The sequence below is a fragment of the Microcebus murinus genome, chromosome 10 (assembly GCF_040939455.1).
Source record: "Microcebus murinus isolate Inina chromosome 10, M.murinus_Inina_mat1.0, whole genome shotgun sequence".
Taxonomy (NCBI): Eukaryota; Metazoa; Chordata; class Mammalia; order Primates; family Cheirogaleidae; genus Microcebus; species Microcebus murinus.
The window spans coordinates 11,986,228-12,003,910 of NC_134113.1; the positions used below are offsets into that span (position 1 = coordinate 11,986,228).

A 17,683-nucleotide genomic window follows, 5' to 3' on the forward strand; every position below is an offset into this window, starting at 1 on the left:
ATCATTGCTCCAGGTATCTTGGGGCGGGATGGGGATATTACATTTTGGATTATATCCCTAAAATTCTAAAAATTCTGAATTCTGATACACATTTGTCCCCAGATGTTTCAAATATGAGATTAAGGGCCTATATCCAAGAAAATAGAGCCAAAAGGCAGAGAGATGGAAAATACAAGAGAAGAGAGAAGAAAACTGAGGACTAGTCAGAAGATATCTAATAATGCAAGTTCCAGAAAGATAAAATGTGTAGGGTGGGAATCATCACCAAAATAATTCAAGAAAACTGCCCAGGACTTGAAGTACATTAATTTTCTACTTGAAAGAGACCACAGAATTCTCAGCAAAATAGATGAAAATAAAATAAGCCCACTCTAAGATATATCACTATAGGTACTATTGTAGAACACTGGACATATTTGGATAAACCTACAAACCAAGAGAAAAAGTCTCATACGAGGAGGTAGAAATCATGTCTTCAGATTTCTCAGCAGCAAGACTAAAAGCTAGAAGATACTTGTGAGTTGCCTTCAAAATTCTGAAAGTTTTTTTTTTCCCCAAGCTAGAATTCCATACCCAGCCAAACTATCATTAAAATGGGATGGTTAAATAGATGTTTTCAGACATGGATCAGATTCTCAAAAGATTTACTGTGCTAAATTGAATTTCCTATTTCCTTTAGCCTCATAGAGGTGAAAATATGAAATGAAGACATCTGCGGGGGAAAAAGAAAAAAAAATATTGAAGAAAATGGATAATCCATAAATCAAAATATTATTCTTGAATTCATCAAGAGTTTCCTTAGTATCTCAGATTATGTTTTCAGACTAAGGAAAGAGATTTGAAAAGTCATACTTTATCTTTGTCATCCAGAGCTCCCTTTCAGACCATGACAAAACATTGTCCACAGTGTATAAATAGTTAAATGTTTCCATTGTTTCATAGGGGAAAGAGTCAGAAAAATGAATCTATTTCCCAGTTGTTGAATATAAGAATCTTAGAAGTTTGAAGTCATTAAAAAAAACCCAAAAACACTTTTAGTCCTCATTTCTAGCATGAGGGTTTGAGCTTAAAAATCCGATTTGCTATTAAATGTAAACGGCACCAGGCTCCCCGTGCAGTGTTGACAGATAGCTCGACCACACTCTCAAGATGAGTTGTTGGAAGAATAGATGTATAGGCTTTAGCTGTATGATTGCATCAGGCCGGCACTGCTGCCAGTCCTCACTGTAAACTGTCAGTAAACAGACTCCAGCATCTTCTGTTTCATCTCCTGCCCAGTGGATACATTAGGTCAGAGAATGACCACAAAAGGGAAAAACACAACCTTGGGAGGTTGTTTATACAGTCAGCAAAGTTGCTCACCAGCTAACAATAGAAAATAACACAAACCAGTGCCATTACAAACTGAGATTTTTCTTAGAACAGTTTAACTGTCTACTTTTCACGAAGATAAGGCCTAAAAACTTATTTCTCTCTGATTTGTACATTTTAGCAACTTGTAGTCTGTATTGGGATAAACTTAAAGTGAAAATCCCAGGTGAGAGATACAATCTCATTTAATTACATTAACATAGTATGACCAATATTTCCTATTCCTATTTTCCACTATATACAGAAAACCACTTTTCAGCCCTTTTGAGTATCAGTTTAGCAATTATCTGGCTTTTTTCCCAATTAAATGTCAGTGTGCCTTTGCAGGTTTTCTTTCTCTCCTTTCTGTTTCCCTTCATAGCCTGACCAACCATGTCACCTCTAGTGTAGCCTTCCCCATCTCTTACTGAGGAGACTCTTGCTCCATCAGATGAGAGTCCTAAGGTGAGAGGGAAGTAAAGACCTATAGATGAGGGCTTAGAGATAGGGAAGTGGAGAGTCAATGTTTGTTGGGTCCAGTGAAGTCAAATAATTGTTGTGGTGGGGATTTTTGAGTATACAAACTGAAAAAAATAATATTGTCTGTTTAAAAAGTAGGTGTTTGAATTAGTCATTTTGGTCGTAGAGCAGTTTCAGGTGGTGACACCAGCAAGATAAAATATTTGTGTTAAAAATCTGAGAGCTGGAATACAGACCATGAAAAAGTAATTGTAATACATCTATCAAAGGACTCATATCCAAAATTTATAAGGAACTACAAATCATAAGCAAAAACCAGTCAACCTCATAGAGAATGGGCAAAAGATTTGCAGAAATTTCACAGAAGTTATCAAAATGTTCAGTGATCCCATGAAAAGGTGATAAATTTTATTAATCATTAGGAAAATACAAATTAAAGCCACAATAGGATGCTACTAACCAGAATAGTTAAAATGAAAACAACAATACTTACAGATAGCTACAACTCTTACACAGTTGATGGGAGTATAAGTTAGTACAGCCACTTTGGAGAACTGGCAGTATTATTAAGGCCGAATATACACATAACCTTGACCTAGCAAATCTGCTCCTAGATAGATATAGATATATAGAGATAGAAATATAGACATAGATATATACCCAACAGAAATACTTGCTTGAGCGTTCTTAATATCCCAAACTGGAACCAGTTCAAATAAATTCTGTATTTATACAATGGAATAAGAATGGGTAAATTATAACAGTATGTGTGGGTTACATAAATATAATGTGGGAAAGATGCCAAATACAGAAAAAGTACATACTCTATGATTCCTTTTTTTTTAAATTACGTTTTAAAATGGTAAAACTAATCTATGGAGTTGGAAGTTAGGATAGTGGTGACCTTTTGGTAGGGGAACAGTGACTGGAGTGGGCCCCTAGAGTGTCCCTGGAATCCTGTTTCTTGATCTAATTTGATGGTTGCGTGCGTATACTTTCTTTGTGAAAATTCATTCAGCTCTTTGCGTATGATTTGTGCATTTTTTTAATCCAGCCCAGGTTCTGATCTGATGTGATTTTTATCTATGTATGTTAAACTTCAGTTTAAAAATTACATTAGATCAGAAGGCTTGAGAATTTTGGAAATGATAGTTCATTTTTTCCACTTGGCAGATATCCCTAGAATTAAAGATTTCATACTTTAAAAAAAATGAGTGTTCACCACATACTGGAAAATTAACCAGTATGGCTTCTGACCTTAAATTAAGTCTTCAGGGCAGCAAAGAAATATCAAGAGCAACAGATAAGTACCTTGGGCAACATACTTTAAAGTAATCATTAATTTTCATTAATCTTCCCACTTCACATACACTATGACAGGATACATGCACTACATATATATATAAAACTGTGGTTTGGCACATGTAGAATCAATTTTTTTAACTTTCCTCAGAGGGGTACACCATCATCTCACATATCTGGTGGTTTTAAAGTTTGGTTGAAGAGAGAGTTTTATGTGATCCAGCTGTGAGATGTATGAGCCAAGTTTGAAGGTGCTTGAATGAGCATTAGTTGTAATTGATGCTTATTGCTTTGACTGCATGTTGGTGTCCATGATGCTGTTTTAGTGACTTAGTGAGTTTCATCTTTGAATGGAATTTGTTTTGTTTAGTCTGCATTATGCCCAAATTGATGATTGAAAACCTTACACTTTCGCAGAACATTGCTTTGTAGTTCTTCCCTTTTCTGCTATTTTTATATCGCATGAATCATGGCACATTTAAGCCATCTGCAAGGGCTGAATGGAATGAGATAAAAAGCTGCCATCGATTAGATTGACACTTGAAAAGCTAGTATTCATTTGGAGTTTATTCCTGATTATCCTTTATATTTTAAAGTTTCAAACTTCATTTCAAGATGGTTGCTAACATGTCTGAGCCAGAAGTATCTCTGATTCATAGCTTCTTTTAGCCTGAACATTGGGTCAAAGAGTAGGGGATTCATATCTGTTATGAACTCATTTCTGTCTTGATTGAGAGAGTAAGAACAGCAAGTTCCACTTCTGTTTTAAAAGTATGTTGGTTTAATTAGTTCAGCAAGCCATCCTGTTTGGGATGTACTTCATAGAGAATAGTAAAAATGTAAGGTTCTTAAATTGCCAGTTAGATTCTCTAAATGCACTTTGCTCTGGGCTGCAGAAGGATGGGTTCCCCTATGATAATGTTAACTGGAATTGCATAAATTAGGGAGGAGAGTACAAATTTGTTTCAGAGTGAGAAGTTTCTTCAGTTTTCAGGCAAATTGATCATTGTCACTAGATTTCTTTTCTTCATAAATAATATCATTATAATAATACTTTGGCAAACTGGTAGTAATAAACTCTAGAACTAATTGAGGGAATGAAATATAAAAATATCCCCTTATTTCCTTGAGAGAGCCTGAGATAATAGACCAAAAAATATAGTGACCTCCACAACTAAGTACAACAGACTCTCTATTTTCAAAATAGAAAGATCTCAAAAATAGAAAGCTCTACTAAGAATCTAAGAATAAAGGTACTATTTTTACATCTTCAGTTATAATAGCTCCATGTGCTCTTAAGCAAGTCACTTAGTGTTTCTCTGTCCATTATCTCCCATTTTGCTAATGTACTATAAATACTCAAAAGACCAAAATTTTTTTTGTAGGTTATAGCATTTGGAACATAGGTAACATCTTTGGATTTTTTTTCTTTTTTTCTTTTTTTTTTCTTTGAAGGGACAGCTATAATTTTTGCTTAAAGGTACCGACCCTGTTTAGGAATGATTCAGTGGGAGAGGACTTTAAACATTTTACATAATTCTTGTGAAGTAATTGTGTTTATTTTTCAAGTGTTGTTTTATTTCTTTGTTTAGCAGACAGAAGGTGGAGCACAGACAGATGGCCAGCAGTCACAGACACAAAGTAGTGAAAATTCAGAGAGTAAATCTACCCCGAAACGGCTGCATGTCTCTAATATTCCTTTCCGCTTCCGGGACCCTGACCTCCGGCAGATGTTTGGGGTAAGTGTCTGAAGTCTTTTTATGGATTTTACAGTTAAAATAGAATTTGATCCACCAAATGTGTTGTTAGTAATTATTGCTTTAGGATTAAGGTACAAATAAATTGAATAAATTGAGAAATATCCTGAGGTAAATCAGTATTTTCATCAGTCTTTAGAAACCTTTTTCTATCACGTAGTCTACTCTAGGCATGCCTTTGCAAGTTGTCACACACATAAGGTGATCGTATGACCCAGTTTGCAGGGACTGAGGTGTTTATTGTTCCTTGATATTTTCAGTGGTAAGACCACCAAGATGAGATGGTCACTCTGCTCACCCACCAAATGTAGTAAACATATCAATAATATGTGTAGTTTCACCTAAAAGAGCAACCATTCTTTTAGAGCAGTGATTCACTTTCTGCATATTGGAAATCATCTGGGAAGCTTAAAAAATATTAATGCCTGGGGCCCACATCCAAAGGTTGTGATTTAATTGGTCTACTGCAGGACTTGGGCTTAGGCATTTTTACAAGATTCACGTGTTCTAATGCACAAATAAGTTTGGGACTACTGCTTATTCATACTGTTACCTTCTTAGTTCTTTCATTGCCTTTCATATAAGCCCAGTACAATATTACCTTATCTTATCCCCCTCAATTGCAGGAGCCAAAGGAACTAGGTGTAGGAATGCACTATTGCCACTCTGTACTCAGCCTTTGCAATGTCTAGGAAGAAACAATGCAGAGAATACAAGTTTAGAAGTGGCTCATTAAAGTAGAAAGAGTATGGATTTGGGTATCAATGAGCCTGTGTTCAAATTCTATTTGGGTGTAAACTTGGGAAATTCATGTGTCTTTTTCGAGCTTGAATATCAGAATCATATCTATTATAAAAACAAGGATAGTAATCCCTACCTTTCAGAGTCTTATGAATTTAATGAAACTATATCTGTGAAGCAGATAGTACCTCAATGTTTTGTTTTTTACTTTCTTGCTTATACTCAGATGTCAAGATCAATATCTAAAATCAAGTGTAGAGGATGGTTTGCTATCTTTGATGTGTTCTTTCAGCTATTTACTTCCTCCTGAAATCACCTTCATGAAAAAAGTATAATAGCAAAGATTTAAGTTGTTGAGAAGTAAATTGCTGCTTGGAGTCTTAATGTTTTCTGAGCCTACATTATTACTTGTTTGAATTTGACCAAACTCTTAACTTGGCCGAGAGATAATAAATATTTTTTAAATTCCATTAGGATAGTTGCCTGATGCTTTGTTAGAAAAGCAAATGCCCTTCTTTAAGTCTTGGTTGTGGCTACTTCATGTGACAAGACACTGGAGCAAAGCTCTGTCATTAGAGCTGACTACCAGGAACCATTTTCCACAACTGAAAAGAAGGCCAGAGCTGAGGTTTAATGATGTTCTTGAAGTACTTGAAGAGCTTCTAGAAAATGATAACCATCTGTTCTCCATCTCTACGGAAAAGAGAGCAACAGAAAATATAAAAGGCAGCATAAAGGACTTACGTTACATAGAAGAAACTTCCTGGGATCTTGAGTTATAGGTTCTCTGCTGAACTGGCAGAACTATTATATAATATAGAATCTTAGTCTTCAGAGGTCTAGAGAATGGAGTACATTCTAATCTGTCAGAGGTGTGTTTTCTCTTGAGTCCAAAAAATAGTATCAATTGAAGATCTATGTAGGCCAGTTAGTGATTTCTTTTTCTTTTTTTTTTTTTTTGAGACAGAGTCTTACTTTGTTGCCCAGTGAGTGCCATGGCATCAGCTTAGCTCACAGCAATCTCAAGCTCCTGGGCCCAAGCGTCCTTCTGCCTCAGCCTCCCAAGTAGCTGGGACTACAGGCATGCGCCACCATGCCCAGCTAATTTTTTCTATATATTTTTAGTAGGCCAATTAATTTCTTTCTAATTTTTAGTAAAAACGGTCTCGCTTTTGCTCAGGCTGGTTTCGAACTCCTGACCTTGAGCGATTTTCCCGCGTTGGCCTACCAGAGTGCTAGGATTACAGGCGTGAACCACCGTGCCCGGCCCAGTTAGTGATTTCTTAAAATGTATTAGATCATTAAATAATGAAATGTCAAATTTTGAATCAAAAGTGTAGTTTATTATATATCAATCAAGAGGCAGTACAATTAATCAAAGTATGTATGGCCTAAACCATTGGCACAGTTTTTACCACCTTAATGGTAGCTTGTTTACGCCAGCAGTAAAAAGCCTAGAAAACGAGTGGTGATGAAATTGCCAAAGGTATTTTCTACAGCTTGTTGAGAATTTAATATTTTTCCTTGCAAGAAGTAGTCCAAAGCCTGAAAAAAGTGGTAGTCAGTTGGTGCAAGGTCTGGTGAATATTGTGGATGACAGAGAGTTTCCAAGTCCAGCTTCTATAGTCTGAGCAGCATTGTTTGTACAACATGTGGTTGAGCATTGTCTTGTAAGAGGACTGGCCTATCTCTGTTGACCAGTCTCATCTGATTAATCTCATGCATCTTCATCATTGCATCCAGTTGGTTACATAGACATCTGCTATAATCAACTGACCAGGTTTCATGAAGCTGTAGTGGATAATACCAGTGCTGGAACACCAAACACATACCATTAGCTTTTTTGAATGAGTATTCAGTTTTGGACTGTTTCAGTACTTCATCTTTATCCAACTGTTTTGCCGAATGCTTGCAGTTGTCAAAAAGAATCATTTTTATCTCATATAACAATACAGTATACAAATGGTTCACCTTTATGTTGTGACAGCAAAGAAAGGCAAGCTTTGAGATGATTTCTGACACTCATTTCATGTGGAACCCATCTATCCAGCTTCTTTACCTTGCCAATTTGTTTCAAATGGTCTGATAATGTTGGAATAATAACGTCAAACCTTGCTGCTAATTCACACATAGGTTGAAATGGATTCGCTTCCACTACAGCTTTCAGCTCATCATTATCTACCGTAGTCTCAGGTTACCCATGTGGCTCATTTTCAGGATTAAAATCAACAGAATGGAATTTCCAAAACCATCGACATACTGTGTGTTCATTAGCCAAATCTTTCCCAAATAGTTTGTTGATATTTCGAGCTGTCTACGCTGCATTGCTTCCATGACGGAACTCATATTCGAAAATAACACAAATTTTTTATTTATCCATGGTTTCACAAAAATTGCTCTAAAAAAATTTGAAAGATAATCACAAGCCAAATTCCGTGTTTGAAAGACTGAGGACGTACCTTCACAATAAACATAAAACAAGAAATGTCAAAGTGAAATGTCAGAGATGTCAACTGTCAAACTTAGTACTTGGGAAATCAGACATTTCATAGTTAATAACTGGATATTATTCTCATCCTATGAAGCATAAAGTGTAAAAGAAGTAATTTTTTCCTTGCAGGATACTTAGTTGCTTTATTATCTTCCATATCGTTAATATCTGTCACTTAGAAGGACAGTAGCATTGGTGAAGAGCAGGAATTCCATGCTTCATTTTATTAGCTTTGTAAACTTAACAGATCACTTTTTCAGCCTCATTTTCTTTAGCTATAAAAAAGGAAGGTAGTCCTTACTTCAGAAGGATGTTCTAAGAATGCATTAGAAAATATAAATGAAACACACTCTAGAGCACCATGCAAATCTTAGTTTTATAGGGTAGGCATAATAAATAAAATATCCTTCTGTCTAAAAGTAAGACATTTTCTTATTTCCTTGATTTTTCTTTTTTTAATTTTCTATTAAATGATGAAACTGGAATCAAACTCAGATGTCTTACTCTGGAAAATTTGCATTTTTAACACGTTTTGATAAAGATAGTGATGATTCCGTCCAATGGGAAAACATGATTTCTGTTTTTCTCTTTTCATTTTTCAGTTTTTTTCACATTTCTCAAAGTCTGGTTTGAAATCCAAGTGAAATAGAATATTGGGTATGAGTTCAGTATGCAGAAGGAAGTATGAGCCAAAAAGATATCTGGAAATTTAGAGCATATACCTTCAGTTCATTTCACCCAAATATTGATTAAAACAGTTTTATCTCCTTATATTAAATATATCCCTCCCCTTCCAAACAATTATTATATTTTGTGTAACCCCTAGTCAGCTATTTAGCTACCTAACAATGGAGTTCAGGTTTTGTGTCTTTAGCTTTGTTTGCTTTTCCAAGTGTTAAAATATTTAAATAATTACCAAAGAGAGTTGTTATTTAAAATATTCATCATGTTTGTTACAGAAATATTAAATAGGAAATAGCATGTAACCTATGGAAATGGTAACATATATATTTATTGAATTAGATAGTTGTTCATAACCTGTTGCTAAGTTAAAAAAAAATACAAGCAATATGTGAAGTGTGTCTGATGTCTAGTGCTTACATCTGTGTGCCTGAGGGGAAGCCTGGAAGGCTGTATACTAAAATAATGTTATAATGCTGGCATTGCAGATGATCTTTTTCTGTTTTCCCTTTTCCTTTTTGTTTATATTTTTTAATTTTTATACAGTGAGTATGGTTTACTTGTATAAATTTAAAAAATGAGGGGTACAGCCTTTGATAATGTATCATTCTACTTAGTAGGATTTACTTTTTAAAGCTGAGACATTTAAAAGAATTAGAGGCCGGGCGCAGTGGCTCACGCCTATAATCCTAGCACTGGGAGGCCGAGGCAGGCGGATCACTCGAGGTCAGGAGTTCGAAACCAGCCTAAGCAAGAGCAAGACCCCGTCTCTACTATAAGTAGAAAGAAATTAATTGGCCAACTAATATATATGGAAAAAATTAGCCGGGCATGGTGGCTCATGCCTGTAGTCCCAGCTACTTGGGAGGCTGAGGCAGCAGGATTGCTTGAGCCCAGGAGTTTGAGGTTGCTGTGAGCGAGGCTGACGCCATGGCACTCACTCTAGCCTGGGCAACAAAGTGAGACTGTGTCTCAAAAAAAAAAAAAAGAATTAGAGATGTAGTTAGGAAAATTCTCAGTTCTTGTCCATGTTAAAAGAAGTATATATATAGTGGGTTAACACTGAATATCTTTGGACAACAGCCTTCCATACATAAAGGTAGATAATACATGAGTGAGTGTATTAAGAAAGGAGTGAAAAAGAAAACTTTCAGCATGGTGATCAGGAAAAATCAGAAACTGGTATTGGGACTTACCAACAAATAGAAACACAGAAGTTAAAAACTATTCCTTTTTCAGAAGTGAGTGAAGTGTGTGGATGAAAAGCTGATCATAAATAAATGTTTTTATTTTTATCTCTGCAGCAGTTTGGCAAAATCCTAGATGTAGAAATAATCTTTAATGAACGTGGCTCTAAGGTAAGCTCCATTTCAATATCAAGTGTGCTTGATTTCTTTTTGAGTTTTGTTTTAAATAATAAGTATTTGGAAAACATAAGGTATTCGTCAAGCCTGCCTGAAAGTATCCCAAGCATCCACCTTGGGTTAGATTATCTCTAAAAATAAGCTACCACATGGCCAAACTTTTTTCTAGTAATTATATTGGGAGGGTGATGGGGCAAGAAGTAGAGAAGTTTGAGAGGAGAGAGTTGCAATTAAGGAATACAGGACGTAGGAGATGATGGTTCTTTAACAGCCTTAGATTGGCCTAAGCTTTTGTATTTTAAAGGAAGAGAGGGAAGACTGAAAAAAGTGAAATTCTATGAGAATTCCATTCTGAATTCTATCAGAACAATTCAGCTTCTAAAAATCCAACTTCAAAGTGGCATATTTAGAACAAATTTAATGTTTCAGTTATTCAGTTGACTTGATAGCTACTTTGAATAAATTTTGACAAGGCTTAAACACCGTGGATAGTGACTCAGGAATTCACCTCCTTTAAGTTATACAAAGATAGGCAATCTTTAGGATGTAGAATCAATTAAATTACAAATATAGTGAGTTAGGTCTTTTTGCATAAGAATGAAAGTAGTAACAGTGTGTACATTTATGTATATATTCTCTTCTAAATGTGTTCTATGTAAGAACATAGAAACTTTTAATTAAAATTCATTTTCCTTATTAATTTACTATTCTAAGTTCCCAATCTGTATGTATGATGTAGAATTCATATGTGTTTTAAAAAGTGGCAATGTTTTTAGGAACAAAGTAATGTTAGGAACAAAGTATTAAAACAGTGTTGTGAAAAAGTATTTGAATTTTGGGAAGTTTTATTTGAAAGTTTTCTTGTGCTCAACAAATGAAATATGCACCCCCCTGAAACAAGTAGCCATGACCAAGGCTGCAAATATTTACCTTGCTATTGCTACATTCAATGCTACTTTCATTTTTTAGGTTAGAGCAACTTTTAAATTAATTTTCATTTGGTCACCTCTGCTGAACTTTGAAAATATTTAATTGTTCTCGGCTATGATTAAATCTCCTAAGAATGTAATTTGAGGAAAAGGAAAATAAAGCCAATAAATGAGTTAAGTTTTACATCTCTTCAGTTTCATACTCCAAATTTACCATACTTTGCGAATTGATAACAAATGTATACACAGTCGTATATTATACTTCCTGCCCCCACCTGTACTCAAAGAAATGTATGCACTGTTCCAATGCTCCTTATTATTCCCTTCCTTTATAGAATGTATAACACTAAAAGTGTTTAATTCTGACTATAACAATTATTTGTTAATTATTAAAGAGGTAATTATACTCTAAGTTTCCAGTTTTCAGTTAAAACAAAAAAGATTAATATGCCTATACAGAACTTTCTCCAGCACTTGGTAAGTATTTTTTTAAATGAAGTCTGTTTAAACTGCAACCAGTAAAACTATTTGCTTGTAGTTTCCTCACAATGAATGTCTAATCCTTTGTTGTATAGTTTGCATTTAATTTTTGTGATCTTTTTAGCTGCAAGGTGGGGAAATGACAGTGGTTTATAGATGGGAAGCAAATCAATGTAAAATAAATACATGAAGATTATTGACCTCACTGTTTATCTAAAGTAATAGTTTAAATATTTTTGGTTTTAAGTGTATACACTTAAATGGTTCTTAACTAGATTCTAACAACTAGAAGCCCAGCATACTTTCATCAGGCATTGAGGACTTGCTCCTTACCAAGAAAATAATTTGATTGAATTATTATGAAGCAAAGGAAATTGATCTTTCTTAAGGCTTCTTTCATTGGCTTTAAGGATTTGCTTACTACCAAATTTTAAAAATTTACCTGAGCCAATTACTTGTCCCATGTAATTTTCATTTTAAAATAATGACATAAGCCTTCCGTTTTCTCTTTGAGGAATCTAAAAGCATATGCTGCTTCTCTTAGCTTGATGCTGTGTCCTCACTGCCCCATTTTTCTTTGGGCTGCTGAAGAGGTACACAGATGATGTACTAATTGGTAAATGTTTTTTTTTTTTCTTTTTTTTTTTTTTGGTAAATGTTTTTAAAATAAAGCACAGAATTCAGAATTGCCCTGGATCTGCCTTCAAAGACTGATTAAAAAACAACAAAAAAAAAACCCTTGTTTTTGTCCTCTGACCTTCTTAAACTGTTATCTAAAGTTCTTTCCTGGAATGGGTTCCCCTGGAACTGCTGTGAGGCTCCTAATAGAGATTTATTTTGGAATCAGATTCATAGATGCCTCTTCTGGGATCCACCAAAGATAAATTAATGAGTGCTTTTCTCTTTGTGAATTAAGTTTAGTTTCTCATTTTTTTTATACGTTTGGGGTTAACTATAAAATTTCAACATGTTTTGAAAAGAGGCAGAGAAAAGAAGACTTTATGTGGTCCTATTAAGAGTTGCTCTGACTTTTAAACAGAGTGCTTTTCTGTATAGAAATTAGCTTTTATTGAATTTTTTTGAAGCAGTTGCAGAAAAACTAGTCAGAAAGTAATTCTGATATATGTAATACTTACATGAAAACAGTATTTAATCAAATTGTTCTAAAACAAAAAGCAACTCTTCACCCAGTCATATTTTTTATAATGAGACTATTGGTCCAGGGATTCTAGGATATACCCATTTGAAAACATAAGTAGGCCGGGCGCGGTGGCTCACGCCTGTAATCCTAGCTCTTGGGAGGCCGAGGCGGGCAGATTGCTCAAGGTCAGGAGTTCGAAACCAGCCTGAGCAAAAGCGAGACCCCGTCTCTACTATAAATAGAAAGAAATTAATTGGCCAACTGATATATATATATATATAAAAAATTAGCCGGGCATGGTGGCGCATGCCTGTAGTCCCAGCTACTTGGGAGGCTGAGGCAGAAGGATCACTCGAGCCCAGGAGTTTGAGGTTGCTGTGAGCTAGGCTGACGCCACGGCACTCACTCTAGCCTGGACAACAAAGCGAGACTCTGTCTCAAAAAAAAAAAAAAAAAGAAAAAAGAAAACATAAGTAAACAGTCTTACACTGTGATGCCCATTCCCTCCTGCTTGCCAATATTCTACCTTTTCCAGCTTGCTTGTAGAGTAGAAATGCTGTGCTCCACAAAGTAGTTGGTTTTTTTGTTATTAACTATTTCCTTTCTCATTCTTTGACCTTAGAATTTCTAAATTTGGCTTACCTAGATTATAGAAGGAATATATATCATATACATGCATACATATGTATTGATATTATTTTATGTGATGTTTTTTGTCTTTACTCTCCATGTAAAACTCATGTAAAAACAGAGTCAGCTGTATCCAATTCTCTGAGTAATTGAAACAAACACTAGACTTTTGAAAATGTACAATTAGGACATATGATGGAGAATGGTATCCCTGCCAAAAAATTAACAACTTTATTCAAATAGAATCTAGAAAATTAATAATATGAGTATATATAGCTTTATTAATTCTCTAAATTTCACAAGTAATAACAGATTTTTAACACAAATAAGATAATGCCTAGGTAGAGTGGCCATATGTCCTGGTTTATCCAGGATAGCCCCAATTTATTCCTGTTATCTTAGCATAATTATTAATAATATCCCTTTTCTCTCTCAGAGTGTCCCAATTTGAACAATCAGTGATGTTGTTCTTCTTATATAATAGATCCTTTGAGTAACAACTTTAAAAATACCCTCTCAAAAGGAAACATGGTACTCAATGAAAAGTAGAAAGGAAAAAAGCACACCTAGTAATTAAAGAGAATATTCACTATTGATATTCTTGTGTATCCTTCTAGTCATTTTTCTCACACAGAATCTTAGAACCTGAAATGATGGTCACCTGGTTCAACACCCAGTATTCTTGATCTTGCATTCTCAGCTAGAGATGTTTAATGACTAAGAACTCGTTGTTTTTCAAAAGTTTATTCCATTATTGAAATTCAGACTTTCTACCATCCTGCTCACTATCACCCATAACAATTTTTGTGATAATTATCACATTCTTTTTATAAAAGAATACACAGATTCTAACATTTATTTTATTTATTTATTGGTTTTTTTTTTTTTTGAGTCAGAGTCTCACTCTGTTGCCCGGGCTAGAGTACCATGGCATCAGCCTAGCTCACAGCAACCTCAAACTCCTGGGCTCAGGTCTGAGCCTTCTTCAGGCCTGAATCCTCCTGCCTCAGCCTCCTAAGTAGCCGGGACTACAGGCATGCACTGCCATGCCTGGCTAATTTTTTCTATATATTTTTAGTTTTGTGGCTAATTTCTTTCTATTTTTAGTAGAGACAGGATCTCACTCTTGCTTAGGCTGGTCTTGAACTCCCAACCTTGAGCAATCCTCCCACCTCAGCCTCCCAGAGTGCTAGGATTACAGGTGTGAGCCACCATGCCTGGCCTAACATTTATATTTTTATAGAGTTTTGTCAAAGTTCTTTTGATATAGCTGTCCCTTAAAGGAGCATGTGTTATAAATACTAAATATGTAGAAGCTATTCATCTCTTTAGACAGTGCCAATTATTAAGTCCACTAAAGGACTATATGGTAGAGCACAGTAACAATTATTGAGATTTCTAGTGATTTTTTTTTTGGTCTTTGTTTTGTTTTTGATACATATTAGATGCACATATTTGGGGAGTACATGTGATAATTTGATACAGTCATATAATCAAATTAGGATAATTGGGATATCATAATTTGTTTTTAATTAATGTGTTCTCATTACTTTTCTCAGGTGGATTTCTGGAATAATGGGGATCTGGCTTTAGGTGGAAGTTAGGAAAGATAAAAATAAAATCTCTATTCCTATTCCTCAGACAAAAGTAACGTGCTATAATTTCTTGCCTCTTACCCTGGCTTTTAATTTCATGCAAAGGGAAATTATTTATTTCCAAATATGGTCAAAATACTTTTTTTGAAGTCACACTAAGTAGGCATTTGTGATTTCAGTAAAACTTGATAGGTAATACTGAAATGAAATGGTTTTTATTATACTTAAAATTGAATTAACAGTGCGTGTATTTCCAAAGGGTTTAGTTTATTTTTCTTTTGTTGCCATTTTATGGGTTTTGGTTTTATTTTTCTTTTATTTGTTTTTTAATTTCTGTGTTCTGGCCATACCCAGGAGATCCGTCTGCTTTTGATTTCTCCCTTAAAAGTTACATGGTAAATTTTCTTTCTCATTCTTCTGAGATGGAAAAATTCAAAGATTATACAAATTAAAAAATATTCTTACAGTACTCATCCTATTGCTTGTTATTTATCGCAGTCTGAGGCCAGACTAAAAAGGTGATAGTTACTTGGCTCCTGTATGTCCTTGAGTATAAGTGGATGTCAGGGCAGGTAAAGAAATCACTGTCACATGTTGTAGAAGTTTTAACTACAACCATATACCTAATAAACATACCATTTTTTGATTTCCAAAAGTCAGCTAAGATAGCTTACTGGTAAGTCACTAATGGTATGTTTAAATTATTAACATAGGAGGACTTTGGGGACTGAGACCCTTAAATAGGAATGTAAAGCATAGAGACCTGCATTGTTCAGTACAGTGGCCACATTTAGCACTTGACATGTGGAGAATCTAACCTAAGATGTACTGTAAGTGTAAAATATACACCATATTCCAGACTTAGCAAAAAAGAATGTTAAGTATCTTACTAATAATGTTTTGATATTGATGCCATATCAAAATTATAATATGTTGTATATATTGGGTTAAATAAAATACATAGTTAAAATTAATTTCACCTGTTTCTACTTTTTTAAATGTAATTATTAGAAAATTTGAGATTTTTATATGCAGCTTGCATTATATTTCTGTCTGTATTGCTGGTGTAGATAAATGTGTCATATCATGTTTTTTAATTAAAAATAAAAGTGGGCAGGTATGGTGGCCCACAAGTATAATCCTAGCACTTTGGGAGGCTGAAACAGGAGGATTGCTTGAGGCCAGGAGTTTGAGACCAGCTTGAGCAACATAGCAAAACCGCATCTGTACAAAAAACAAAATGGAAAAATTACCTTGGCGTGGTGTTTTTTGCCTGTAGTCCCAGCTACCTGTGAGGCTGAGGCAGGAGGATTGCTTGAGCCCAGTAGTTTGAAGTTGCTGTGAGCTGTGATGATGCCAGTGTACTCTAGCCCAGGCAATAGAGCAAGATCCTGTCTTAAAAAAATAAAGAAAGAAATTTCCTTGAGTGGTATTAAGTGTTGAGCTTGGGCATATTTGGGGAAATGTATCTTTTGCCCTTAAAAGGGGTGGGCAACTTGGTTGAGTTTAAAAAAACAATAATAATAAATCAAAAAAAAAAGTCTACTTTTTGTTTATCTGTTTCTATTAATAAGAATTTAGGTAACAAAAATTCTCCATTCGTCATACCTGAAATATTTCCTCTTTTTAAGACTTTGAGATTAAATCTGTGAAATCTACTTTTTATAGATTATATAATGTATTTGTTATATATAATACCAGTACAGACTGGTTATTATGTTTCAGTGTTTGATACATTATATACTTGTTTTGAAGCTGTTCTAAGGAACATGTGTTAGATTTATACATAATTTTATTAATTTTGTTTTTCAAAGCAGGAGATCAGAATGACCAAACTTAATATCATTAGATTTCTAAGAATGAAGGGACATTAAAACATGATTTCATGTAAGCTGACTTTCCTACTGGTAACTTTTAAGCCTGGATAATCTCTGAATATCCTTAGCACAGTTTTTGGCACTTTTTTTTTTTTTTCTTTTTTCCATTAAGCCCCTTCAATTCTAGGACTGGTACCTTTTCTAAAATGCTAAAGTCTATTGAAGAAATAGTGCATTAACCAATTTTTTAAGCTTTGAGTTAATATTATTGAAACTGAATTATAAAGGTAATAGATAAGGAAACATGAAGTTTGGGTTGATGGAAAATCACCTGTTAAAGTTTCAACATGAGAGAACTTAAGAACTTAAGTACTTAAGAACAATACTTTTAAAATGGTGGTTATGCCTCTCACTTTCTTAATCTCAGACGTTAGTTAGGAGAGTTATAAATTAATTTCCTATTGCTTCTGAACAGATTACCACAAATTTGGTGGCTTAAAACCATGTATTTATTATCTTACAATTGTGGAGATCAGAAGTCTGAAATGGGTCTCATGGAATTAAAATCAAGGTGTTATGTTCCTTCAGGAGGCACTGAGGGATAACTCTTTCCTTGCCTTTTCTAGCTTCTAGAGACTGCCCACACTCCTTGGACTGTAGCTGCCTTCAGTTTTCAAAGCCAGCAGTAGCTGGTCAAGTCTTTCTCAGGCTGCTTTACTCTCATTCTGACTCTCCTGCTTCTGCTTTTCACTTAAAAGCACAGTACAGTGGCCACTGTGGGCCACTGCATTAGATTGGGCCCAACAGGATAATCCAGGATAATCTCCATCTCAATATTCATTAACCCAATCACATCTGCAAAATCTCTTTTGCCATGTATGGTAACATATTCACTGGTTCCAGCTTAGGACATGAACAACTTTGG

The 17,683-nt window shown here is 34.7% G+C and overlaps 1 protein-coding gene across 39 annotated transcripts in view; it reads left to right on the plus strand.

The window, feature by feature from the left end:
* RBFOX2 (RNA binding fox-1 homolog 2) overlaps positions 1-17,683 on the plus strand; it is a 281,289-nt gene that overhangs the window by 230,743 nt on the left and 32,863 nt on the right. For 17 of the 39 annotated variants that reach the window (XM_076007020.1, XM_076007019.1, XM_012787062.2 and 14 more), the window contains 2 exons: positions 4,728-4,871; positions 10,107-10,160. In XM_076007020.1, coding sequence (XP_075863135.1) covers positions 4,728-4,871; positions 10,107-10,160 — 198 coding nt within the window. Of the gene's footprint in view, positions 1-4,724; positions 4,872-10,106; positions 10,161-17,683 lie in introns of all 39 variants that reach the window. The other 22 variants (XM_076007018.1, XM_012787061.2, XM_012787059.2 and 19 more) reach the window with 3 other exon arrangements.